Source organism: Bos javanicus, chromosome 8 (assembly GCF_032452875.1).
Source record: "Bos javanicus breed banteng chromosome 8, ARS-OSU_banteng_1.0, whole genome shotgun sequence".
Taxonomy (NCBI): domain Eukaryota; kingdom Metazoa; phylum Chordata; class Mammalia; order Artiodactyla; family Bovidae; genus Bos; species Bos javanicus.
The window spans coordinates 104,850,021-104,876,299 of NC_083875.1; the positions used below are offsets into that span (position 1 = coordinate 104,850,021).

General features: G+C 44.9%; 1 protein-coding gene across 14 annotated transcripts in view; it reads right to left on the reverse strand.

The window, feature by feature from the left end:
* TNC (tenascin C) overlaps positions 1 to 26,279 on the reverse strand; it is a 102,502-nt gene that overhangs the window by 23,162 nt on the left and 53,061 nt on the right. Inside the window, exons 11-20 of one of the 14 annotated variants that reach the window (XM_061426635.1) lie at positions 24,063 to 24,335; positions 23,227 to 23,499; positions 22,367 to 22,639; positions 19,210 to 19,482; positions 16,664 to 16,936; positions 15,118 to 15,390; positions 12,225 to 12,500; positions 8,476 to 8,748; positions 6,681 to 6,953; positions 783 to 905 (exon numbers count right to left, since the gene is read on the reverse strand). In XM_061426635.1, the coding sequence (XP_061282619.1) occupies positions 783 to 905; positions 6,681 to 6,953; positions 8,476 to 8,748; positions 12,225 to 12,500; positions 15,118 to 15,390; positions 16,664 to 16,936; positions 19,210 to 19,482; positions 22,367 to 22,639; positions 23,227 to 23,499; positions 24,063 to 24,335 (2,583 nt within the window). The remainder of the gene's footprint in view (positions 1 to 782; positions 906 to 6,680; positions 6,954 to 8,475; positions 8,749 to 12,224; positions 12,501 to 15,117; positions 15,391 to 16,663; positions 16,937 to 19,209; positions 19,483 to 22,366; positions 22,640 to 23,226; positions 23,500 to 24,062; positions 24,336 to 26,279) is intronic. The other 13 variants (XM_061426638.1, XM_061426637.1, XM_061426639.1 and 10 more) reach the window with 13 other exon arrangements.

Below are 26,279 nucleotides of genomic sequence, written 5' to 3' on the forward strand. Positions count from 1 at the left end.
GGAAGCTCACTGTGTAATGTATATCTGATATATTTTAATCCATTGTATTCGCTTAACTATATATAGACTTATCTCTTACTAGCAGATATTCTACGATTGAAGAAGATGATCATGGTCTAATTTGTACTCTTATATCTATTAAAAAGTCCAAAATTTTTGTTTTTTAGAATCTGGGGGCTTTTGAGGAGCTTGTGTATCAGTTGACCGAACTCCCTACAGAGATGCTGCAGCGTGTCTCTGAAGAGATAATCATCTTTGTATACACTTTGCATATACTTATCAACTATCATCTTTGTGTACACTTCCACTAATAGGGAGCTCACTACCTCCCAGAATGTCTTTAGATAGATTTGAATATGCTTCCTCCCCCTACCCCCGCCCCGTGGTCTTGTGGTCTCTATTATGGCCCATGTGCCTGAACTAGAACTTTCAACTCTGCAAAGTCACAGCTTCCCATCCTTTGCTGAGACAGACAGATTTGGGGACCAAGAGGCAAAGATCAGTTTTGCCAAACAAAAAAGGTCAATGGGTTTAGAGTCTTTTGTCCTTGTGTGAAAACATTATTGGGGATCTATTGCTCATAGAATTTTAGAATTATGAGACTGGAAATGATCTTTTTAACATGATTCCTCAAGGTATAGTTTCTTTCAAGGATCTCATAGCACTTTACAAATGAAGTCTATTCAGATGGTCTCAAATATGAAGAGGAGGATGGAATTGTCTGAGTCACAATTCCACCCAAACACTCCAGATCCCTTCCCTCTCCCCACCAAACGCCCTACCTCCTGCAATGGGCACATAGGTGACCCGGAAGCTCTCCACCTGGGTAGTGGGTGCCATCCAGCTGACACTGGCTGCGTTTTCAGTGATGTCTGAGAAAATGATTTCCTTCGGGGAGCCCATGGCTGTTGAGGAGAAAGCACAGGAGAAACCCAGAAACAGTTAACTCTCTTGCTCATCAGTGATTCTTCCTGAATTCCTTATCCATGAAAGCTCAGTTTACATCTGAGCCAAGCCTTTAGGATGGAGGATGTGGTGATTTGTGGTCAAGTTATGACTTGATGGAAACAATTGCTCTTTCATTCAGGTACAGGGCCCAGAGCTGCAGAGCTGCCATTTGGTTTCATCCAAAAAGAATGTTAGCATAGCTGACATCTAAAAAGTGAGGGTAAGTGGGTAGTTTCACAGTTTGAAATAACCTTCCTTTCATTTTTGATGTTTATCATTTTTTTTTCAAATCTTTGCCTTTTAATTCCTTTTATGATTAAAGAAAATTTGATATTAAATGATACCAAGTCTTGATGGGTCTTCCCTGGTGGCTCAGATGGTAGACAATCTGCCTGCAACGTGAGAGACCTGGGTTTGATCCCTGTGTCTGGAATATCCCCCGAAGGAGGGGATACTACCCACTCCAGTATTGTTGCCTGGAGAATTCCACGGTCAGAGGAGCCTGGTGGGCTACAGTCCATGGCATTACAAAGAGTTGGACATGACTGAGCGACTAACATTTTCACTTTCAAGACTTGGTAAGTGCTCAGTTCTTTCGCTTTATAAGGATTAACCCTCACTCAGAAACCACTGAGAAGAAGGTGTGGTTGTAGCCAATTTACAGGAGACCAAACTGAGGCTCCACTTTCACTTTTCACTTTCATGCATTGGAGAAGGAAATGGCAACCCACTCCAGTATTCTTGCCTGGAGAATGCCAGGGACTGGAGCCTGGTGGGCTGCCGTCTACGGGGTCGCACAGAGTCAGACACGACTGAAGCGACTTAGCAGCAGCAGCAGCAAACTGAGGCTCAGTTCTCCAATGAATACTCTTGTGATGTGATCTAAGTCCCAGGACTGGGCGGCAGAGCTGGGCATAGCCCTGGGATTCTGGAAATAATGTTTACGTGGAAACTGACCTCGACAAACTCATTCCCAGAATTAGATGGAGATTCAGAGCCAGAGGAGGGAGCTCAGAACCATGCCCAAGGCAAGCCCCTCTTGAATACTGGGTCTACCTGCGGGGAAAGCCATGCCCTGGGGAACACTTTTTGCTACGTAAATACCTCCCCTGCAAACCCAGTTTCCTTTGGCTTTTCTCTGTGTATTTTTTGGCTTAGCTTTTTGCCCTCTTCAGCTGACCATGCTTAACCATACAATCCAGGAAACAATTTTCGGGTCTCCAGGGAGCTCATTTCCTCATCTTTTTCCCTCTGCAGCCCACGTTGATCATTAAGTTCTGAAACCCACAGCCCACTTTGGGGAGTTTTTTTTTTTCCCTCTCCATTTCTGCTCTTTCTCCCTCCTCCGACGCATTCTCCTGTGATCTGCTAGCCACCCCCAGATTCTGTGGCTGCCTGGGGTTTTGCCTTCTCCTTGGAGGGCTTTGGAAGCCACATGGCTCTGGAGTGGGATGATCTTGATTGTCCGAACACCCTGGAGAGGCTGGGCGACTAGGGCAGCTCCTGTGCCTCATAGAAGCCTCCCTTGCTCCATCTCAGTGGGAAAAGTGGTGCCCACTTTCAGGAATGTTTTGAGGATTAGCAGAGATGATTGATGTAAAATCCTAGCACAGAACTTGGCACACAGTGAGAATTCAGTAAATGCTTGCTTTTTTTTTTTCTTTCCCATGTGACTCTTTTTTTCCCCCCACCATGGGCAACCTGAATTTTGAAGTAGTCACCCAGGAAAGATCTAGATGAGGCAGAATAAGAAAAACAAAACAAAACAAAAAAACCCCAGTGAGGTGTGTAAACTCAGGCACAGGGGCTCTCTTGCAGCAAGCCTGGTTCACTCGGACCTCCACTCTGTGAAACTCATCAGGCCAGGTCCTGGCACACTTTAGAAGGTGCATCTGGCCACAGCTCCCCTATCTAGATCCCAGTTTTCTCAGTTGCACAATGGCAATATTATCTGCCCTGTCTTTAAAACAAAACAAAACAAACCCATGAGAATTAGTAACCTCATCTGTCACGCACTCCTGAGGGATGCACTGGAAAGCGACAGCAGGCAGAGAGCCGCGTGTCGTCTGAAGAACGGCGCAGTGGTGGTGGAATTCCAGGGTCAGTGGTATTTTTAGACAACAGACCTTCCTAGGTGCGGAAGACACTTTGTTATTTTAGCATGTGTCCTGCTGCCGTAAACAGGGCCCACGAGTCTCCAGCACCGAAGGGGAAGGGAGGGCCAACGGGAGCCTGAAGGCGGAGCCTCATAGAATAACTAAATTTTGCCTATTGAAAAGCTAGGGGGACCCAGGAAAGGCAATGCCTCTGACTCTCTTTCTGAGTAGACTCTTGGTTTTCAATAAAAGTTCCATTAGGGAAGCATTAGAAATTGCTAGAAATTCTCAAGGAGGTTGAAGAGGACTTCTGTTTGTTCTCTGCATAAAATGTTGCCTCCCCAAATCTGGAGCAAATTTCTTTAATAATGTCTCCATTCAGAATCATTTAAAAACCTTTTACCTTCAACATAGTTTTATAAATACTTAATATATGTGAATCCTGTGAGAAGCTAAGGAGATGGTAGCCAGCATGGTTTAACAGCAAGGACTTGGAGGTACACTGACCTGGTTTTGAATCCCATTCTGGCTTTACTAGATAACAGCACCTTAGCCCCTTAGGTCTCTGTGAAATGGGGCTGAATGTGTCGCTCAGCTGGACTGTCTGTGTCACGTGAATCAGTGAGGAAAAGTGTGTCAGTTGCCCTGCTATGGGTGGCATGAAGTGCAAGCTCTATAATAGGTGGTTATCATCTTTACACTTAATGAGAGTCAGAGCCAAAGGCACGAGGCACAGAGAGTTGGCTCCTGTAGAGGAAGGACTGCTGAGCACGTGTCTCCAGACACGATGCCGTTGCAGTTCTGTGGTTTGTGGTTTCAAGTGCATCGAACTGGAACTGACTGGAGGGGCTGGGAGGCTGCCTGGCTGCGAAAGTGAGATGGGGTGAGAGGGGGTACATTCTGGGGCTTGGAGAGGGGTTTCCCCCTTGGCTTCAGGGTGCAGAAGGGGTGTACAGTTAGGGTGGTGATGGGGCAGGTTAAGAAACATTTGAAGGTCCTCACTATCCCCAAGGTAGGCAGTAGGAACCTCCAGAAGAAAATGACAGAGTCATCTTACTCTGGTTTTGGATTTTGAAGTATTTTCTTTTCTATTCTAGGGACCATCCAGATGGTACCCAGAAGCGTGTTGGCATTTAACTTCCCAGAGATAAGAGAAGCTCCTCTGGCTTCCCAAAGGGGGACCAAGGCTATTGTGAAGAAGTGGCTCAATCCATGAAGAGGAAGAGCAGCCACTGTAGATGCAGGGATTGGCAGAGGAGAGAACAACCCATAACCTAAGGTCTGGCAGTAGGGGAATAGTTAAATAAACAAGATATGTGGGAATATATCTGAGATCTATTAATAAGCAAGGAACACACACACACACACCAGTGTGTGGAAGAGTGGGTGTGTTAATCACTGCGCAAAAAAAAACCTGGAAAAAAGAGAGAACACAGACTCCGGTCTAATCTTGTCTGTCTGTAAGAGTATTTCTGCAGAGATTCAGAAGAAAGTAGTCATGCTGACTGCTTCTAGATAGAGCAACTTAGTGAGGACAGCAGAATAGAGACCTCATTGTATATTCTTCTTTTTAACCTTTAAATTTTCAACCAAGTGGACCATTAAAAAATGTAAATTAAATCACCCAAACATAGTATCAGCTAAAATTGTTACAATGGGCAAGGAAATATACTCAACATTCCTGATCTGACGGGAACCTCATAGCTGACCTTTGAGTTAGGGCCTATTGGCCAAGGGAGGGGACAGACACTCAGAGGGGAAAGGAGACTTGCTCAGGAGCAGGGGTCAGACGCCAAGAGATCTGCCCAGAGGCTGCAGGCTTAACCACTTGGCTACACTGCCTCCAGCCACTGTCTCTGTGCAGGGGCACTTGGGGCTGCCAGCCTGTGCTCAGGGAGTGAGAGGAGATGCTGCAGCAGCTTTTATAAAGAAAAAGAGGAGCAGAAAGAAGGGTTTACAAGGAGAAAGAGTGAAAAGACAAAAGGGAAACTTTCTGAAGCTGATGAGGTGACTGAGATGTCTACTGTGCTCCAGAGTCACCTCTCCCGTCATTCCAAGTACCAGAGCACACGTGTGTACACATACACACACAGACACAGATGCGTCTCTTCAGCTGTGAAATACAATGCCCCAGAGAAAGAAGTCAAAGAAAGGGCTATCTTACAGAGCCTTTTCTTTTGTTCTTAAAAAAAGAGCTCATGATTATTCGTTCTCTTTTTTGCTTTAAAACTGCAGAGCCTTTGGGGAAAAAAAAAGATCAGCAAAACAAAATCGCCGATCAGAAGTAAACTTTGAAAAGCAGTGTTTATAAACCAGGGTCAAAACCAGCCTCTGCCTCTGATCTAGAGTTGTTTTGTGGGAAGCCACAGGGAGGAGGAGACAGGGACTCATGTCCCGGGAGATGGGGCCTCTGTGTTAATAAGAAACAGGGTATTTCCCCTGGCTGAATTACTGCCTGGATCTCAGCATTTCCTCCACGTCTACAAATACCAATTTTTATTTCTACAGGTGGCTTCTCAGAGCTCATTTGGTCCTGAAAGTTGGCATCATAAGATACTCTGGACAAAGGGAAGGTGTAGTCTAGTGTTGTGCTCTTTGCATGTCAGAGGTGGCAAGCGTGTATAGTAGTTGGTTATGTTATCTAGCCTGCCTCTATTTAATAGTAGTAAAATAGCTTGGTATTTAGGTTCTACTCCAAATCTGGCTGTGTGACCTTAGGCCAATCACTTCACCCTTCTGGGTCACAGATTCCTCATGCACAAACAGAAGGGTCTGGGATACATCATTCCTCAGGTCCCTTATACTTCTGCTTGTGGTTTTATGATTGTTTCCTCTGGTTCCTCTGAAGTAGCTGTCTCTAGCAAATGCTCCATTTCTGTACCTGCCTTGGTTTCCTGAAGGAATTCACCCTACCTTACCATTGAAGGTCTGTCCTTTTCTCTTTAAAGAATCATGTTAATCTTAATATTATCATTTTAAACCATCTGGTAATGGCCATCTTTCTTTATTCTTCTGGAAAGAACTCACATTGAATAGAATTTTCATTTCTGCATCTAGTGCTTTTTAGAGTTGCTGTGAGTATAAATAAAATGTGTGAGCCTGCCAAACCTGCTAACCTCTTCTTTTTTGCTTCTTGATCAAGGTACTGACTATTCACATGTAGAATTTTAGAAGTATTAATCTTTAGAGGTAGAGGTACCACTTCTCCATTATACCCTGCATAGCTTGAACATTTGACCAAAGAACACGGAAGTATATCTCTGGATAAAACATAACAGGCAGAAAGAAGGATCTTTGGAATTTGAAGAAAAAGCAATGATTGTAATGATTATCTTAATGACAATAACGAAAATGTTACTTGCTCTCATTAGCTCAGCCCTTGCTATGTGCCAGGCCCTCCCTATGGGCTTTCCATGAATCATCTCATTCAATCCTCACAACACTATTAGGTAAGTGGCATCATGCTCTTTTTGCATAAACACTTAGCCATGATCACAATCACAATCATCCAGTCTATAATCAAGAGTCATGATTCAAACCCAAGCTTGTCTGCATGCAAATCTCTAATAATTTCCCAGCCCTGTGAGAAGAGGAACAGAGAACTTTTCTCTAGTCTCTCCCATTTATATATGGTACCTGTTGTTGCTATGGCAGTGACTGGCTGGGATCGCCTTCCACTGCTTATTCCATAGAGTTCAATTTCATATTCAGTGGCCTCTCTGAGACCTGTAATGTCCCTGGTTCGTTCAGGGGCAAGGAGGGTTATCTCCAGTGGCTCAGACTGCTTTTTGGTATCTCTGATTTTGAGAACAAAACTGTCGAAGACTCCTTCATCAGCTGTCCAGGACAGACGGAACCCATCTGGGGTGGCATCTGAAACCAGAAGGTTGTCAACTTCCGGCTCGGCTTCTGGAAGGGAAGAGAATGGTGGAAGGAGGAGAGAGAAGATCATTCAGCAGCCCGTGCCATAGTCTCTCTGGTGGGGGTATTGGTATGCAGTCATGTCCCCGCTCTCAGAGTGAGAAGTGTCCTGAGATACCGAAAATAAAATGATTCAACATGGACATGTCCAGTAGGTCGAGGAGAGGAGAAAGAGAGTTGATACATTCAGTCCAAGTCAAGTGGGTGCTTACATGTGTGAGTTTTGTCTAAAAGCAATTCTATAAATCCACATCTGGACTCAGCAAAGACCCCTTCCCTGCATTATTAAACAAGTTCAAAGCCAGTAACTTGTTTACATTTGCTCTCTGTCTGCCAGTGGCTGAACGCCCATGTCTGCGAGACCTTCTTCTTTTCTTTTTGCAAAGACAAATAAACCAGCATTAACGATCTGTAGAGCTGCCCATGATGATATGGCTGATTATATTTCCCTTGATCTTGAGCATTTGGCTTTTAAAACGTTATAAATGTCATGCTCTTTTTCTTGGAGCTGCTATACTAAAGGAGGCTCCTACTCTTGACTGGCTTGCTTTTTGTTAACCATTCAGTAAGTGTTCAGATGGTAGAACCAAGACTTGGAACCTCTGTACTACATACTTTAGACCCAAAGTTGCGATCTTGGATTGCCTTAACTAGACAAAACTCAGTGTCAAGGTAGATTTAGACCTGAGTTTCCCAAAGTACACTCAGAGCAAACTGTACCTGTTTGATCATCATTCATTGTCAAATAAATGTGGGAAATATTTCCTGGGTAAGCCCCTCTTGGAGAGAAGCATGCACTTTACAATGTTCTCTAGAGCCTTGTGGTCAAGGATCTGTAACTCAGTGTTTCAGAAATTTATTTGAACATGGAACTTCTTTATTAAGTAGGACCTCTGAATATGGAGTTAGTCCCCTCTAGAAAGACTTTGGGAAACACAGATTTTTGACTGTTAAAGTTGTTCATGCTATATTTCTCTAGGAATTATGAGTGTGCTGAAAATTATGGATTTAGTCTGTGTTGAAGAATCTCAATGATATTAGTGTTTACCAGTATAAGTTCACAGTTGGTTTTCCAATGACAAGCCCACCTGGCAAGTTTGGCAAGACCACAGTTGAGGCTTTGAGATGACAAATGCAGTAAATAAGTTTTTGAAATATACTCCTTGGTATATTTCTCTTGAGAAGGCTGAAACGTAGCTGGGGACCAGCCGGATGAACACAGAGGAGGGTAACACACAAGAGCTACAGACAAGATGCGGTCAAAGGATTCGGGACACCTAGTGGAGACATTTCGACCTTCTCGTTTCTGGAGTGGGAGGAAAGGAGCACTCGTTAGAGACGTGAGACGAGAGACAGTGCTGGGGGTGGGGGTGGAGACACAAAGACTAGGCCACATCTATGGATTAAGTAGGAAACATGGACAAGAGTGTTAAAACCATGGCGGTCTCATAGATGGATTACATGGAGGGAACTGGGAAGAGGAGAAAATGGCTCACTTGAGCCAAAATACCTGTAATAATCTCAGCCCTCAAGGGCTTGGTTTGGCGCCCTTGGGTGAAGCCAGAGACCATGACCTCATAGCCAATGCCAGTTATAAGGCCTCTGAGCTCCAGCTTCCTCTGGGTTCCTGAAAGGGTGAATTCCTGGGGGTCCAGCAGCTTCCCAGAATCCACCACCGTGACTAGGAAGCTGTCAAAGGCATTCTCCGATGCCATCCAGGAAACTGTGAACCCGTAGGGATTAATGTCGGAAATGGTTAGGTTTTCCAGAAGGGGCAGGGCCTCTGAAAGAAGGGAGGGGTGAAAAGAACTCAGGTTAGCGGCGCTGACTCTGCCAGGACAGCACAAGTCTCCACAAAAACTGATGAGATGCACAATCAATCATCAAACGTGTTAATGTGCTCAGAAAATGCATTTTTGGTAAGAGCTTATCAGTTGCCAGGTGCCGTCGTCTTGTGTAGATCTCTTAACAAGTCTCTGAGATGGACGTCATTCCCACGATACAGGTAAGAAAGCCGAGCTTCAGAAGAAGTTGACTGACTTGGCCAAAGTCGCAGGGCTAGTATGTGACAGCACAAGGCTCTAGCTGGGTCTGACTCCAAAGGCCATGGATTTTTCCCAAGAAAACTGAATATCTTGTAATGGGTTTGGACTCCTTTGTCTATTTCCCACTAACTTATGGTCTTGAAGAAAATCAGCTTATTTCTTTTTAAAACATACTCCCTTTTTAGTGTATTTTATATGTTTCTATTCCACTGCTAGATCTTATTTAGCATTAAGTTGACCAGGCCAGTTAGTGATGTATATCCTCACCAGCTGAGATAAAGGGATGAGGTAAGATTTTCTTGTGTGTCCAAATTTAACCAATTATGATTATGGCATATACTAAGATTTGTTAATTTTGTTTTCCTGGATAAAGGTAGGATCTTCAGTAAATTCTGTCATTATTTGTTCATTCAGTCACCAAACGTGTGTCTCTGGTCCTCTTATTCCATAGGTACCAAAGGGTCTTTTTCCACATTGGAATTCCCCACAGGAGTGAGCTTGTATCAACTGGACTTCTGTTAATTCTCAACTGACAAGGCTTCACATCCATTATCCTATTGAACCCTCATAATGACACTGTAAGTAGATATTACTATCCTCTCTTCGCACCTATGACAACACAGTAAGCAGAGAGGTCAGGGATTTCTCCATGACCCAGTAGTAAAGGGACTTCCCAGGTGGTGTAGTGGTAAAGAACCCACCTGCCGATGCAGGACACGTAAAAGTCATGAATTCAATCCCTGGGTCAGGAAGATCCCCTGGAGGAGGGCCTGGCAACACACTCCAGTGCTCTTGCCTGGAGAATCCCATGGACAGAGAAGCCTGGAAGGGTAGGGTTCATGGGGTCACAAAGAGCTGGACACGACTAGACGACTCAGTGAGCGACATATCCACTAGGTGGCTGAGCTGAGATCCAGCCTAGGTCATCTGACGCCAGGTTCAGTGTTTTTTCCATACCCTAAGCCAAAGTCTAATTAGTCAACCCCATTGGTGCTGGCAAGACCTGAGGCATGAGCAGGGGCGCTGGAGAAGGCCCAGGGCCTTCCCTCCAGTAAAACAAAACACAGCAAGAGTGCGTGTGTTTATTTTTATCAGAGCGCGTACGGGGGGTGGGAATTCCATGGCCAAGGGTGCTTTAGCCACATCTAGTTTAGAGCCTGTTATTTCACTGAAGCTAAATAGAAACATTCAAAGAGATAAATGACCTTATACTAATGCCCAGAGTCTAATACGTGGAATGTAAAGGAAAACGTTTTAAAAAGACATGTGTGGTGACTGAATGAACAAGTGAATGAATGCCCTCACCCCTTAAGCAGAGATTAAATTTTGTCACAGCTTGGATTTCCTGTACTTATTTTGAACTGCGTGGTGTTTGTCTTGAGGCTTTAAAAAAAAAAAAAAAAATGAAGATCTACTCTAAATCATAACTCTATCAAAGGCAAAGATGAAATCACATACACTGTGCTGACAGGCTCCTTTGTCTGCAAGACAAGGGTCTCAAATTCTGCTGCAGAACTTTGTTTGGATACGTGGCGCCTTTCTCTGATAACTGGCCTCTGTGAGCTTCCAGGCCATCAAAGCACAGAATTCCAATGAACAGGAGGGCATTCAGGCTAATTAGTCCTTCAAGGGCTAGCTATTTATAGTCCCTCGTGTTCAGGGTTTTTTTTTAATTTCTTTTAAAAATATGCTTCTTTTAAACTGCAGAGTCTTTTCACATCCAGGATTAGCTGAGACAATGTTGTAACTGGATCCAGGATTCCCTAAACCAGCTCTCCCAGCCCCTTTTTCTTGTCTCTGTTCTGTGGGAGACCCTGCAAGAAGCTACAAGTAAGGGCCTGAGGATCTGCATCAGGGCATACTTTCCCTCCGGGGCAGTGAAGTTCTCAGTCATCTGTCTGTCTGTTCCTTGCCCTGCCCCACTAAGGAATGACCATGTTCTGCATTTGAAGACAGGACAGTTGAATTCACATTAGACAACTGTACAGAAAACATTACCTCTCTTTGATCTTACAGTTAAAAAAAAAACGTAGTGTTCTCTTAAAAATAATAGGAAAAGTCATGACTGCCAGATCTATTGTTTCTATCTAGGCTGTTGCTTTTATTTATTTATTGTATTGTTGTTGCTGCTTATCTTTAAGAACCTACTTTTCTCATACTGTTGGGAGACAGAGGAAAGGACTCAGCATCTGTAAAATGCCGCCTGGATGCCAGGCAGTTACATTTCACCATATCCATTAAATCCTGAAACTGTCAGAGGTGCCTGTTAGTATTCTGTTTTCATATATGTGAGAGTGGGGTTTCAGAGAAGTTAAGAGCTGGTCAAGGTCATGTAGTTAAAAAGATGTGGGAGAGAATTAGAAACCACATAGGCCTGATCTCAAGATTCTCACTCTTTTAGGAAACCTATGCTGCCTCCAATTAAATACTTAGCTGATCTTATTGATATATCTTATTTATGTCAATAAACAGCAATTTATAGCAATTTGGACCTCAAGAGACGCCTGGTTTCATGTGAAAATCAGCCAGCAAAGTTGGTCTCCTAAAAATGATCATTAGTGGAAAGCAAGAGACTTCTAAATGTTTTCTGAGGCTTTGCAGGTTAGAGATTTGGTAAATTGATACCCCTTTCAGCCTTTGCCATTGATTGAGGATAATTTCAGGAAAGGGAATAGAAAACCATTTCTTTATGTAATTCAAAGAGAAGAAGTCGAGTTCAATAAATAGATCGGGTGTAATTAAAATTGGGATTTGTCTGCTCTAAGGTTGAACCTTCCTTAATCTGTTGTAGATGTCAATTTTAAAAAGTAACCCCTTTATGGAAGAAAAAGTAAATCATTTTATTTCTGGGGCAGGTAGTTTATGGGCTGCTTTACCTAGCATGATTTATGGGCAAAATTCCTGCCTTGGGCCATTACCAACTTAAAACTCACTCTCCAGCCAGAATCTCCAAACTGTGAATCAGACAGCCTATAAAACTGGGCACAGAATTCCTTGGAAGCTTTATACGACTGTTGAGTCTACCATCTTCATTTCCTAAGAGTGGCTGTGAAGGGTCTCTCTTGGAAATAGCACTTGCTCTGTTTTCATGTAGAAGTTCACATATGGAATCAAGACTATACTGAGGGTTGAATTTCCCTTTAGAACGCCTATCCCCTTTCCTCCCTTTCCCAGTTTAGAATTCCGAACAAAACCAGAGCCTTTGAAAGAGTACCTGTCACGACAAAGGCAGTGAGAGGCCTGCTGGAGCCCCCAGCCCCGGTGGTCCCTGCCACACTAACGTCATAGCCAGTGTTCGCCACCAGGCCCGTGACGTGAGCGTGCTGTGCGTCTCCTGAGACTGTGAACTGCTGGGGCTCGTGCAGCGAGTGAGAATCGCTGACATTGATAACAATCTTTGCAAAAGGCCCAGCTTGAGTGGTCCATGACACGTTGAAGCTGTCAGGAGTGATATTGCTAAGGACTAGCGTGCCCAACTGTGGCTCTGGCTCTAGGGGGAAAGGAACAGGGGCAGAGAGAAAGAGAGACACATTATTAGAGGGAGCAGACGATTTCTCCAGCATGTAGCCATGGAACATGAAAGTATCAATCCCTCCAAATATTTGCTGAAAGGTAGCGTATCAAGCTTTGTCCACACCTGCATCGGTCATAAAGCTAGGAAATATACCAGTTTCTCTACAGGTGTGGATTTGCCTTTTTTTTTTTTTAAGTAGAGACGTGACCATTTGCTGGTCATGTATAAAGAAAAGTCAAGAAGCCATTATAGCAGTAGATAGAATTATTGTAAAGATGTATTAAGAGTACATTTTCTAAGGTTTGTGATGGGACACTAGCTCTGTGAGATGTTCCAAGACAAGATAGCTTCACATTATATTGAATAATATATCTCACCCTAGAGATTCTTAAAGTATACTAGCATTTTAAAGGAATGCCGATTCTGTAAAGAAACCTACTTAATTTCATTTAGCCCAGCATTTCATAGCGCTACCCTGGTGGCTCAGATGGTAAAGAATCCACCTGAAATGCGGGAGACCTGATTTTGATCCCTGGGTGGGAAAGATCCCCTGGAGGAGGGCATGGCAGTCCACTCCAGTATTCTTGCCTGGAGAATCCTCATGGACAGAGCCTGGCGGGCTACAGTCCATGAGGTCGCATAGTCAGACACGACTGAGTGACTAAGCATAGCATTTCATTAACTTATTGATGAATGGATACCCTATCTGAGGAATAGTCTCTGAACATCTCAAGTTGCTGGTGTGCCACTGAGCATGCCTTAGAAAACGCTATTTTGGGATTTCCTGATTTAGTCTTTGATCTGTTTGGATTGTAGAAATTAAAGGTTAATATCCACACAAGAGAAATCCTTTGTAGTACTCAGAAACCCAAATGTATGCACCATGTAGAAAATCTACATCTCACTCTGAATACTATAAAGGTGAAGCTGTCTTCCACTCAAAAATCCCTGGTATATGTAAAAGTTAAAGGAAAACTTGAAGCTGGACTTTGTGTTTTCTGATATGAAATTCACTTATTGGTTAATTTGGAAAGATGGATGGTTCCACTAAGGTTAAGTTTCTCTTGTCGCTTAAAATCTAGATGATCTGTGATGAGAACAGCTTGTCTTTAATGTAGGGGGACTACAGTACTAGTTTCAGCTGAGACGTATGTGGTCTGGCCACCTAAACGCACATTTATTAAATAATCTGACATTAAAATAAGTTCAACCCAGACGTATTTTAGAGAGAAGCGACAGTCCAGGATAATTGCGATACTAGGATTAGCATTTAGTGTTGGGAAGAAGCAAACTCTTTCTTCCAAGGACTCAGATATTGTTTTGCTGCAGCTCCAGGATTTGGAGGAAAGAAGGGGCTCATTTGGATAAACTTTAAGTGGACAACTGCAGAGCGTAACTTGAAGCCATGAAGTCTCGAAGGACAAATGGATCTGGCTCAGAGGCAGAGTGTAGCCAGAAGTAATGTCATGAGATTTCCTACTTAGCAATTAGATTGAGAAGTTAACGATGCTATAGCCTTCAGCTACAGCATTGGCAAATTACCTCAACCACAGAAAAAGTGAAATCCTCCGATGAATCTCTGTCTGCTTTTTCCTTATATGTTGCTGTGGAAGGAATCTCCCAAATTAAGGATGAATGTTAGGACTCTTCCTATGCTACCAGACGGAAACTGGCAATGCCCACACATTAACAATCATGCAGAATAAGACTTGGGTTTTCAAGGTCAGCTGAACCTCTAACTGTCTCCCAAAGGATGCAACCAAGCTGAAAAGTGAGATGCAAGAAGAAACTCAGAGAATGGTAGTGAGGGTCCAGTCAGCGTTCCATGCAAGCTAGGGATGTTTTTCTGTTACCACGTCTAACCCTTTTAAACAACTTCTTGGCATGCTGTCCCCTTCTGGGAAAAACAAACATTTCCAAAAACCTCATACTCCGAATGTTTACCACATGCACCAAGATTTGGATAAGATGACAGATGAAAGGAAGACTCTGCCACTCTGTTATAGATGTCAGTGGATGACAAAGCATGCTTGACAGAGTCAGTGTCAAAATGAGCAGTCTCTAGGGAACACAAGCAAATAAAAGTTCTCAAGAACAAGATGAGACCACTGGGTCCTCTCGTGTGAGTCTCGGGTGTGCTTTGGGGTGTTTTTCTCCGCATGCTAGTAACACCACTTTTAAAAGCTTGGTGGAGAGAAAGAGAATGTGGATCTCTGTGACCAAGGAATCAACAAGGGCATGCACACACTCCTTTAAACAAGACATGGGAAAACTGATTAGAAAGACCACAAGCAGATGATCATGTTCAAGAGCAGATCCGAGGATGGTTTAGAAATTCAACCAAGGCACGTTAGGTTAACTCTCTACAGACAATGCCAGATGTGAGCAGATATTTAGGAAAAAGAGGTCGACACCGAAGTTCCTTAATTTGGGGTGAGAGATTTTCTTTTAAAGTTCTAGTCGGGGTGGTTCTCTCGAATTTGAGAAGGATCTAGAGGAATAGAAGGGTGAAAAGTGGGTCGAAGGTGATTTCGGGGGGAATCCTCTTCAGAGGAAGTTCACCAGACAGTGAAGAGCCCATCATGGGAAATACCTGTGGTTGCTTGGACCATCAGGGTCTGAGCATGCTGCCTGCCAATCAGCCCGTGGAGGTGGGCAGTGTAATCAGAAGAAGCTTTGAGGTTGGTGATGACAAAGCTGCGAGACGCCGCAGGCAGAGAATGGACCACCGTCTCCTGGAGGGGGTCAGAATTCCTAACTTCTACAAGGAAGCTATCAAAAGCAGACTCCTGAGCTTTCCATGAGATGGCCACACTGCCCGAAGTCACATTTGAGACAGTGAGGTGGCTAAGGAGAGGCTCAGCTACTAAAGTGAGAAGAAAAAAAAGAAAATACAAACAGCATGTCAATGTAAAACTCTGTTAGGTCAAAATCAAAACATGTAAGACTAAATCCATCAAGTTTTAACCTTTACCCTCTGATAAAGGAACTTGCCCTTTTTTGAAAACCAACTTGAGCCATGAGAAAGAAATACATGTGTTTGATTTCTGTAGGTTTTGATGAACTTTCATCTGGTTGGGATGAGAATGAGGTACTGCTGGCTAGCTCACTGTTTTTCCCGCGGTCCATGCTGATAACAATTTGTAGTCTCATGCAGAATGAGGACAGACCCTCCCTCAGCCTCGGGCAACTTAAAATGAGGGAGTTTGGATACTGCAATGTTAATCCTTTTCTTGAATTCTCCTAGAATATGGGAACATTTTTGTGAGAAGAAGAGAATCTCCTGTTTACTCCACAAATGACTTTTAATTTCAGTCTGTGATATCTAATTTTATCTGTCAGGAGAAGGCATTGTCCAAAAATGTGCTAAGAATGCTATTTTGAAATGGACAAGGCTCTCCTTGTTGAATTCACGTAAAATTGTCTTTTGCTGCATGCCAGAGAGCATCTCTGATAGTGTGCATGTCACAGATAACACAGACTTGCCGAGGGCAGGTCACTCTTCAGTTAACCAAGTTCCATATATAAACACGCCTACTCTGTTTCTGCCATCTGCCATTCACTGTTCTGGGAGCAAGCCAGCATGTTCTGGTCTTTTCTTCTAGAGGTAGCCTTGGAATTGGGGTGGTCTGAATAGCGTGACTTCCTCCTACACTCCTCTGATGAATAACCTTTGCTGACTGTCCTCACTTTCCCAATTCAATTCCCAAGTCCTCATTCAATCATTGGAATATTGGGGTTTGGGGAACTCAAAGGCACTGGGAAGACAAAAGCCATCATATAACATGCAATATACTTTTTAAGACCTCTTTGACCAATATAGACATCTTCCCAAGTCAAGAACAGCTCTCATCAGAGGTTTTTCGTTACTGAGGGAGAGAATTCTTTTTTCCAGATTCAGCTTGGCAATCTGGGCCACACTATATATTATGCCGGAAATGGCTTGGTCAGTGATAAAGTAGGAAAGTCACCATGTGGGCTGCTGCTGGAAGAGAGGCATGGTCAACAGTGCTCCAGGCTAGTGTCAGGGAACAGTTGCTGCCCTGTGACCTGGGCTTCCGTGGGAGTGAAGGAGTGGCTTCATCCTGCAAAAAAGACTCCGGAGAGAGGGCGTTAGGAATGGGCGAATGTGCGTGTACCTGTGCTGGCCGTGGCACTGATGGTTTTGGTCTGCATGCTGGGAGCGAGTCCAGAGAGGTAGACAATAAAGTCATTACTAGGGCGGAGCCCTGAGATGTGGGCTGTTCGTTCAGCACCAGAGACGTTATATTCCATGGTCTCCAGGAACCTATTGGAATCAATAATTTCAACGGTAAAGGTCTCGAAGGCACCATCAGTAGCGGTCCAGGAGAGATTGAAACTCTCAGAAGTGATGTCGGAAACACTTAAGTTTCCAAGTTCAGGTTCTCTGGCTTAAAAAGGAGGGGTAGGAGAGAAGAAACAAATAAATCTGAATTAGTCACAGGCTTGGGTTTTAAGACTGTAGTTGTTAATAGCTGAGTAGAAAGATCTGCCAGTGCAGGGTCAGGGCAAAATGAAGCAACGAAGCAATGTTACCAGTCAGTGCCAATAGGAGAGAAAAGGGGGATTTGTTAAAAGGAAAAATGTAAAAAGGAAGGTATAGCAAGTAGATTTGCCTGCTCTGGAGCTGCCACACCTCATCAGGGCCTGCCTGAGATCTGGCCTGAGTGAGGAGACAGGCTCAGTGTTGGCGGCAGGAACTGCTCTGCCGAGGCCCCAGTGCTTCTGGGAGCCGCACCTCAGGGATGCTGGCCGTCCGTCAAAAGATACGAGTGCTGGCAGCTTTCAGCCTCTTAAATTGCACTCAGGAGACCATGTGCACTTGCTTCCCGCCAGCAGGCAGATATCCTCTGCTTTGAGGGAGTTCCCATCTATTCAGATGATGACTAAATAACTCTGATGCCATTCCCCTCCCACGGTGGTACCTTGAGGCTTCTGATTTTGTGACTTAAAGGGAATTGGCAATTTGTCAGTGTGATTCTTCGTACTTCTGACAAGGGCCAGCTGTTCTCAGATTCTGTTAAAATAGCTTGTCCTTTCTTAACTGCTTCTCCGGGGGCCAAGAAGGCTAGTATCGCCTTGCCAACGGAGAGAGCTGAGCCAGGATGAGGCCATCAGGCAGCCCTGTCCGGCCAAGAAGTAACATTTTGTCTCAATGCTTTTCTGAGCAACAGGAATAAAACATGCAGAGGGCAGGCAGGAGCAGGGTTTGCAAAGCTAGTATTGTCTCTCTAGCAGGGCAGGAGAAAGCTCTCCCTTCCCAAGAGATCTGATGAAATGCAGACCAGATGGAATTATGGCTCTTCCTCCCCACAGACCGACTCATCTGAAGCAAGCATGTTGGTATCATTATAAAGAAATAAAAAAACAAAAAACAAAACATAAAAATAGTAAGAACACCCAAACCACAAGATCTACAGGAAAGATGAAAAGTGGTGGGTGATGTCTCTGCCTTCTGAGAGGGAATGGTTTATGGATGTTAGATAAAAGGGCCCCAGATCCATCCAGGGCAGCCTCAGCCCCAATTCTTAGGCATTTCAGGGTCACCATTCATGCATCAGTTGTCTGTGCTGTATGTTTGTATCAGTAAGAGTTACTGAAATGGTGCAGGCTGAAAAGGAGAACCATGTTTTTAGTAGAATCAACTAGGACATAAAAGTTCACAAGAAATTTAGGTTGCAATAATTATCGGAAAATGGGAAAGGCATGTTCAAAATCAAACTAACCAGCCTCTGCTCAACTTCAGACCAATGGAGGCACAAACCAGGGCCGGGGGGGCTGTGCTCTTGAGCAAGGTCCAGGGAAACACTGAATGCTCTGTCATGGGCACAGACTGATGAGCACACTAAAATGCACCCTCCTGGGTCTGGGCGGAGAGTGCGCCATCCAAAGGCCAACAGTCCAGGAGCAGCTCTTCATTAAAAGAACAGAAAGGGCATCGGATCTTTGACATTCATAGCCTGGGACATTCATCACTTCAAACGCTGCTGTGTGTACTTCTGCTAATGAATGGCTTTTTCTTTGGTACAGTCTCCAGTCATAATTATGTGATCTTTTTTTTTTCTTTTCTTTTCTGGTCTAGCTATTTGCTAATTTTATGTTCTAACAATGACTCAGTATCTGAGAGAACTGCTCGGAGGAGGGTAATTCAGTTCTCTTATTACACTCAGTTCATTTTAGAGAAACATTTAAATTAAAACATTTCTTTTTAAATGCAAGAACCACGGTGCCCATATCCTTGAGGGATTAGGAATGTAAAGCACCATTTTCAACTTGCAACAAAAAGACTCTAAAGTAAATAACATGTGCTCCACCAGAACTCACTCGTGGGAAGGTTGGCTTCTGGTTTCATCCAACCGCGAGGGAAGAGAACAGAGACCATCAAGCTGGCTCATGAAATGGAAAGCTGTCATTCAAAAGAGGTGCAGTTACAGGACTAGACAGGTAAGGTCTGGGAGAGGTTAGAGGTCAGAAAAGGCCACATTTGCACGTACATTCCTGAGATGTCAAAGGCATCTGGACCAAGGCACAGCCCACGGGCAGGCTCTGAGCATGCAAGTTCAGCAGCTAATGGGCACATGGGAAGGACTTAGGTATGGATGCAAGCTGACTCCTCGCACGATCTCTTGGAGAGAAATCACCCTGGACAGGGAGAACAAGGTACCTGTGGAGGCCTCAGCAGAGAGCACTGGGGTCCTATAGCCCCGGATCACCCCGTGGATGGTGACTCTGTAAGGGGTGGCGGCCTTCAGGCCCCGGATGTCCACAGCCCGCATGTTCCCGGGCACTGTGAGGTTCTGAGCCGCCTCCACCCTGTTGGCCTCCTGCGCCTGAATGACAAAGTGCTCAAAGGCCTGATCAGCTGCGGTCCAGTTGAGTCTGAGGCCATCCCAGCCAGCCTCAGTCACGACTAAGTCTCCCAGCTGGGGGAGCTCCGCTGAAGAAGGACAGAGAGGAATTTGTCAGTCCTGCCAACCAAACATGAGGAAGGAACGTCCCACAGCCCAGCTCTAGGGAAGACAGAAAGGGGCAAAAGGTTTTCTTGTGTTTGTGTGTGTGTGCTCATTCCTGATCTCAGGAAATTTCAGTTTGAACTGCGGTAACTGGCCATAGCTTTCTTAGGGAGATGAAGATGGTCACAAAGGGGATCATCTGTGTTGCTTATCCTTGACTTGGTGATGCCAATATTTCCCCGAATATTTTTAACCATTGACAACCCATGGGGAGGTCTCTGAGGATCATGCATGACTAGCACCTAAAAGGCCATGGAAAAGGTGGCATTGTGGGTCAGGGTAAGGGAAGTAAGAATTGGTTAAAAGTATAGGGACTTCCCTAATGGCTCAGATGGTAAAGAATCCGCTTGCAATGCAGGAGACCTGGGCTCCATTCCTGGGTCAGAAAGATCCCCTGGAGGACGAAATGGCAACCCACTCCAATGTTCTTGCCTGGAGAATCCCAGGGACGGGAGAGCCTGGTGGGCTGCCATCTATGGGGTTGCACAGAGTCAGACACGACTGAAGCGACTTAGCAGGAGCAGCAGCACGTGTATCCTCCTGTATACTTTAAAAATCGTCTCTAGATGACTTATAACACCTAATGCAATGTAAATGCTAGGTATGTAGTTACCAGCACATGGCAAATTCAAGTTTTGCTCTTTGAAGCTCCCCGGAATTCTTTCCCCTAATATTTTTGATATTGGTTAGTTGAATTTGAGAATGTGGAACCCACGGATATACAGATGTTTTGATGTTCCTCCTTGGAACTTCTTGGTCACATGGGAGAGAATTCCCTGCTTCATCTCATTACTGAACAAAGAGAGGAGAGATCCTCTCTTTGCTGGCCACAGGCTAGCTGACTGGGTGCACAAAGCATGTGCTGAATCAGGTTTGGACAAGTCTGATGTTGTATCTCCAGACTTTTCTCATCTGTCAGGGATCAAACTGTCCGTACTGAGTTCTTGGCTTGGCACGTTCCCTCCCAGCTTCTCCTGACAGCACTTTGTGTCTGAATGAAGAATGCTTGCTTCACAAATCAAGGCCCTGTGTGTGAAATGAGTGTCTACTCTTAATTAAAAGTGATTATGTTTTGCTCTGCAGATGGTGCAGAGCAGAGCCCACCATTCATTTTTCTACAATGTAGGACAGGAGGCCTGGCGTGCTGCGGTTCATGGGGTCACAAAGAGTCGGACACGACTGAGCGACTGAACTGAACAATGTGGGAAGGAAATTTAATGTAGTCATTACTGATATAGAAAGTTTGCGTTCCAGATACGGAAAAACTCACTGCTACTCAGGATTAAATGTAATCTCCCAGCCTTTTTTTTTTTTTTTTTTTTTTGAGGCTGAAGTGACCATGGATTCAAAGTCAGAAAAGACAATATCTGCAAGATTTCCATCAGAAAAAGTATGAGGTACCGGTTCTCAGGTATTCCAGGATTCGGTGCTAATGGGGCTCTGGGCAAACTGGACCTTTTGGAGGGGCTGCATTTAGACTGTAGAACTGGTCCTTTTATGGAAGAACTGGGTTGGAGACATGGGTGTGGAAGGCCCTCTCCTTCCCAGCTCACCAAGAAGGGCTGTTCTTGGTGGGTCTCCTTGTAAGACTGCCCACGCAAAAGGAATTCTCCTGCTAAAAACACAAAGTTTATAAACTACAGATGTAGATCACCATATTCTGCTCTGAGATCTCATGTGTCCCAAAGGCCCCTTTTGCTCCTGTTTGGTTTGATAATATTTCAGGAAACACAGGCCATTGATAATCTGGCCAGGTAAAGTGTACTGCCACATAACTTTTCTTATACAGCTTCTAGCAAGGGCCAGGTTTATTCAGTATATCTCAGCAAGAAAGACAATTCATTTAATTAGGTTATTTGGGTGGCATTAAAACACAGGGTGTGTAGAGAAGGGCATGGGCTTAGAGCCCAGCATAAAAACACTCCAGGCCAGAATACTGGAGTTGGTAGCCTTTCCCTTCTCCAGGGGATCTTCCCAACCCAGGGATCAAACCCAGGTATCCCTCATTGCAGGCAGATTCTTTACCAGCTGAGCCACAAGGGAAGCCCATAAAAACCCTAATCCCCCAAATCAGACCCATTTCTCCATGATCCTTTTAAAGCTGTTTCTAGCAACCTCATGACCAGCACAGTTTTCTGTAACAGATGGAGTTGCATATTTTCAGGGGACAAATTGAGATGAATTGTTTTTCCTCTCCAAACTGAATCTAAAACACTGAAGTCCAACATGACTGTCCTTTCTTGGAAATAGCCCTGCTTCAAGGATCTGCTAAGGAGAGAGAGACAGACTTGGCTAACTTCTGCATATGATGATAGACCATTTCAGAGTTTATTCTGCAGTGGTCTGACTACCAGATGGATGGCCATCAGTGACTCTGAGGCCACTAATGCTAAGATTTCTCTAGAAACTTCTGACCGTATTCTGTGTCACAACCCTGCTGTGTATGTTAATTATACTATGATGTGTTGCTATTGGATAAATTTAGCTATTTGCCATTCAAAATTTACTACAGAATGGGTGCCTTGCTAAGAACTCTCATCCATTACCTCATTTACTGCTCATGACAGTGTTCTGAGGTCAGAGTATTATCTCTGATTCAAAGGTGAGAAAAGAAGGCTCAGAGGTATAAAATGAGATACCCAAGGTTATTCAGCCAGTAAGGTGGAATTCCAACTCAGACCCTCTGGAGTTAGAGCTTGTGTTCATGCTGACTGCCAATAGCTTTGAGAGCAGTCCCTGACTCCTGGGGAATTTTCTCTATTCCAATGACAGGCTGGGGCCCCTGGCATAGGGAAGAGGGTTGTATACCTGTGATGACCTCCACAGCAAGGGGTTGAGTGCTGTGGTCCCTGACCTCGCCACGCAGGGTGATTGTGTAAGAGGTACCAGCCTTGAGGCCTGGAATCTCCACGGAGTGCTGGTTGCCAGGAACCGTGAGACTGTGAACTTCTTGGGGCTGGTCAGTCTCCCGGATCTTAATGACAAACCGTTCATAGATCCCATCGGGGCTGGTCCAGTGCAGTCTGAGGGCATCCCAGCTAACCCTGGTCACTGTGAGGTTCCCCAGACCTGGAACCTCCTCTGCATAAGGAGACAGAGTTGCCAAGTTACTAAAAAAAGGCAATGGCATTTTGGGATTCAGGTGAGATGGCACTGTGGCTGAGGTCGGGAGAGTTGTCTGGTTGGTATTGATCACAGATGTGTGATTTACAGGAGGTGTCGAGCACACTCTAGCTATTGGCACTGAAGCCAGGGCATTTCTAGTCAGCCTTTGTGTTTCATAGACAGTTCTCAGAATTGTTCACAACTTCCATTCTTGACATACAGATGGGGCTTCAGGGAGTTCTTTGGTGCGTTCTTAAAATGAGCTCAGATCAATTTTTTTCCCCCCATTCGCCAAGTGTGCTTTCCAACTTCTTAGATAATACGGCTGAAACTTGCTTTGAAAGAAAAGTCACCTCTTAATTTATGCAAGAGAAGAGAACATGGAGCTTTCCACGGAATTGGCTCCCATGCTAGGACTAGGACCTGGCCAAACAAGGGACAGGACCTCTGGGTGAATCATGGCACTCCCCACTGGGGCAGGAGCGGAGCCCAGTGTAGATGAGGGAAGAGCATGGATCCCTGTTAAGTGGGAGGAAGCAAGTTAGTGAAGCAGTCTAGAGTACCTGTTAAGGCTTCAACAGAGTGAGGGGCTGTGCTGAAGTCCCGAGTGACCCCACGGATGGTGATGCTATAGTGAGTGGCTGCCTTGAGCCCAGGCAGGTCCACGGACCTCAGCCCTCCCGGGACAGTGAGGTTCTGGGCTGCCTCCTCCTTGCCAGGCTCCTGCACCTGAATGAGAAACTGCTCGTAGACCCCTTCTGGAGCCGTCCAGTTGAGTTTGAGGGCCTCCCAGCCCACCTCGGACACCGTGACCTCTCCCAAGTGGGGAGTGTCTCCTGGAGAAGGACAAAGAACTCGTTTAATGATCAAATCACACACGCCAATCCAGGGACTCTGTAATGGAAAAGCAGGCCTGACGTTACTTTTTTAAAGGAATGTGACTTTCTTTAGAGAGCCATGCATCACGCAGATTCCTAAATTTGAGAAATAGAGCCGACAGGGTGAGGTGTAGGAAAACATTCGTGATCTTATTTTATTAAGGAATTGCCTTCTCCTCCAGAAGACAAGAAGATTCTTATGATTATTTTTCCTTTTAGATCTAATGCCTTAGCCTCCCTACCCAGGAGGAAGCCTGTGAAGCCAAAAGGCCCTGCCATAGGGGCTCAGCACATAGTCCCCAGGCTGGGCGTTGCAGAGCCAGAAAGGCTGTGGTTCATATGACGGGCACTGTGAAAGCTGCCCCAGGAGCTGTGCAGCCTTATTTCTTCCCATTATCAAGCACCACAGTGCTATATCTTGGGGGTATTCAAGTCTGTTTAAAAACGAGCTGCGTCTGATTATCCTTGGGCAGTTTCCTGTTGGGAAAAACAGAAGCTAGAGACAGAAAGGTAAGAGGTACCTGTGGAGGCCTCAGCAGACAGCACTGGGGTCCTATAGCCCCGGATCACCCCGTGGATGGTGACTCTGTAAGGGGTGGCGGCCTTCAGGCCCGGGACGTCCACAGCCCGCAGGTTCCCGGGCACCGTGAGGTTCTGAGCCGCCTCCACCCCGTTGGCCTCCTGCACCTGAATGACAAAATGCTCGTAGGCCTGGTCAGCGGCGGTCCAGTTGAGTCTGAGGCCATCCCAGCCAGCCTTGGTCACGGTGAGGTTTCCCAGTTCAGGGGTGTGGTCTGAATAATGACAGAGATGGCATCCGTTAAACCGTGCCTAAAACGCTTTCCATTTGGGAACTCGGAAATGCAAACCCGCTTTGGGTGCGGAGGGGCTGTGGGGCCCGGTCTCATGCTTTACTCACCGGACCCCTGAGCCATGCTGTTGCCATCAAAACACTAGCAAGAAAGTCAATATAATACTTATTTTGCCTTGTTGCATATTGGAGTTTGTGTTTTGAAAATGTTTTTCCATTGACCAGCGTCCTGTGGATTTAGAAAGTGTTACACGTCTGTGTTAGCACTGCTCTAGGCTGCAGTTTCCATTTTGAGAAGCGTCTCTCATCCTAGGGGTGAGATCATAAAGAAGAGCCTTCAGCTGCTCCTCTTGGGATCCTTAGTCTGAGCTGGCCAGCCTGCTGTATTTTGAGAAAATTGGCTCCTCTTAGATTCCCTTCCTTTCTGTGCTTCCTCCATCTCCCTGGGAAGGCACGTTTCACAGTCTCTTTATGCTGGGATTTTTGTCAGTTTGTGGGGCTCAAATCAGTTTACATAAACCACTGTGGACAGATCAGAGATAAATTAATACGAGACAAGTAAGGCTGTCCCGAACAAAGAGCTGAGTCTCTGCAGAGCTCTTCCTCTTTGGACAGAAAGAAATGCCCTGGGAGAACAGTTATTAAGCTCAATTAAAGCTGAATTTGCTGTCTTTATTCATCTCTGGAATGAGCACAGCACAAAACACTCACATGTCTCACTTCAAGGTGATAATTTTCCCAGGACTGAGCCTAAGTGGTCTTTGTATCACCTGGGAAGAGAGGATTTTATCTGGAAACATCCTCTAAACAACAGAGTAAGAACTGACTTGAGCTTATATAAGTGAATACATTGTTTCTCTCCATATATACTTTATATTGCTGCTTATTTCAAATCAGCCTCCTGTGTCCATTAAAGCTGACTTCTCATTCAAAAATCTTAGCCTGCTGTTAGATTGAAGATATCGATTCAGAAGGGAAAACGTTTCTTCTCCAGAATCTATTTGATTCAGACTTTTCTACTTTCTGGGGAATGTTCTTCCTGATTGTTCTAGTTTGGCAAAACCTGACACTACTTCAAATCCTGTTTGATCTACAACGGGACTGCTAGCTAGGATCTGAGGGTCAGATCCAGCCTGCTGCCAATTTGGTAATCAGTGAGCTAACAACACTTTAAAAATTTTCAAATGGTTACAAAAATCTAAAGAAGAACACTTCATGAAGATGAAATGTATGAGATTCAAATTTTGATGTCATAAGTAAAATGTCACTGGGACTCAGCCATGCCTCTGCATCCATGTTCTGCTGATGGCTGCTTATGTGCTGCAGTGGTGCAACAGAGGAGCTGAGACCCTATGGCCTGAAAAGCCTAAAACACTGACTGTCCTTGCAGAAAGTATATGCCGTACCTGACCTTGACTGTCATTCTTACGGACACTTCCTTTAGCCCAAATCTGTGTCCTGGAGCCCTTGTCCGAGACCACATAGCAGTTCTTAACCACACAAACATAGTCCAGGTGAGGAAGAGAGGGCTCCAAGCTCAAAGGGATGTATCTATCCATACCTCTGGGGAAAGAAAGGAAAAATGGTCAGCCATCTTTCAGCCCGTGGCCTCTGTGCAGCCGGGCGCAGTGCTCCAGGAGCAGCAATCATTCCCTTGAACTTGGACTTTCAGCACAACTAGACTCAGGAGTGTGACCTTTTCAAATATGCCAAGAGCCCTCATCCGTAAAGAGACATGGGACAAAAACCAATCTAGGTCAGACTGCAAAGTTAAGGGAATCAATTCTGTGGCTCACAAACTCTCCTTTTTTATCCCACTTTCTTCTTTTTTCTTCTCCTGCTGTTGTCAAAACTGCTTGTCAGGGACTTAGTGGACATTGACAATTGATCCCCTTCATGTGAATTAAGTCTGTGTTTCCTCTCAGGT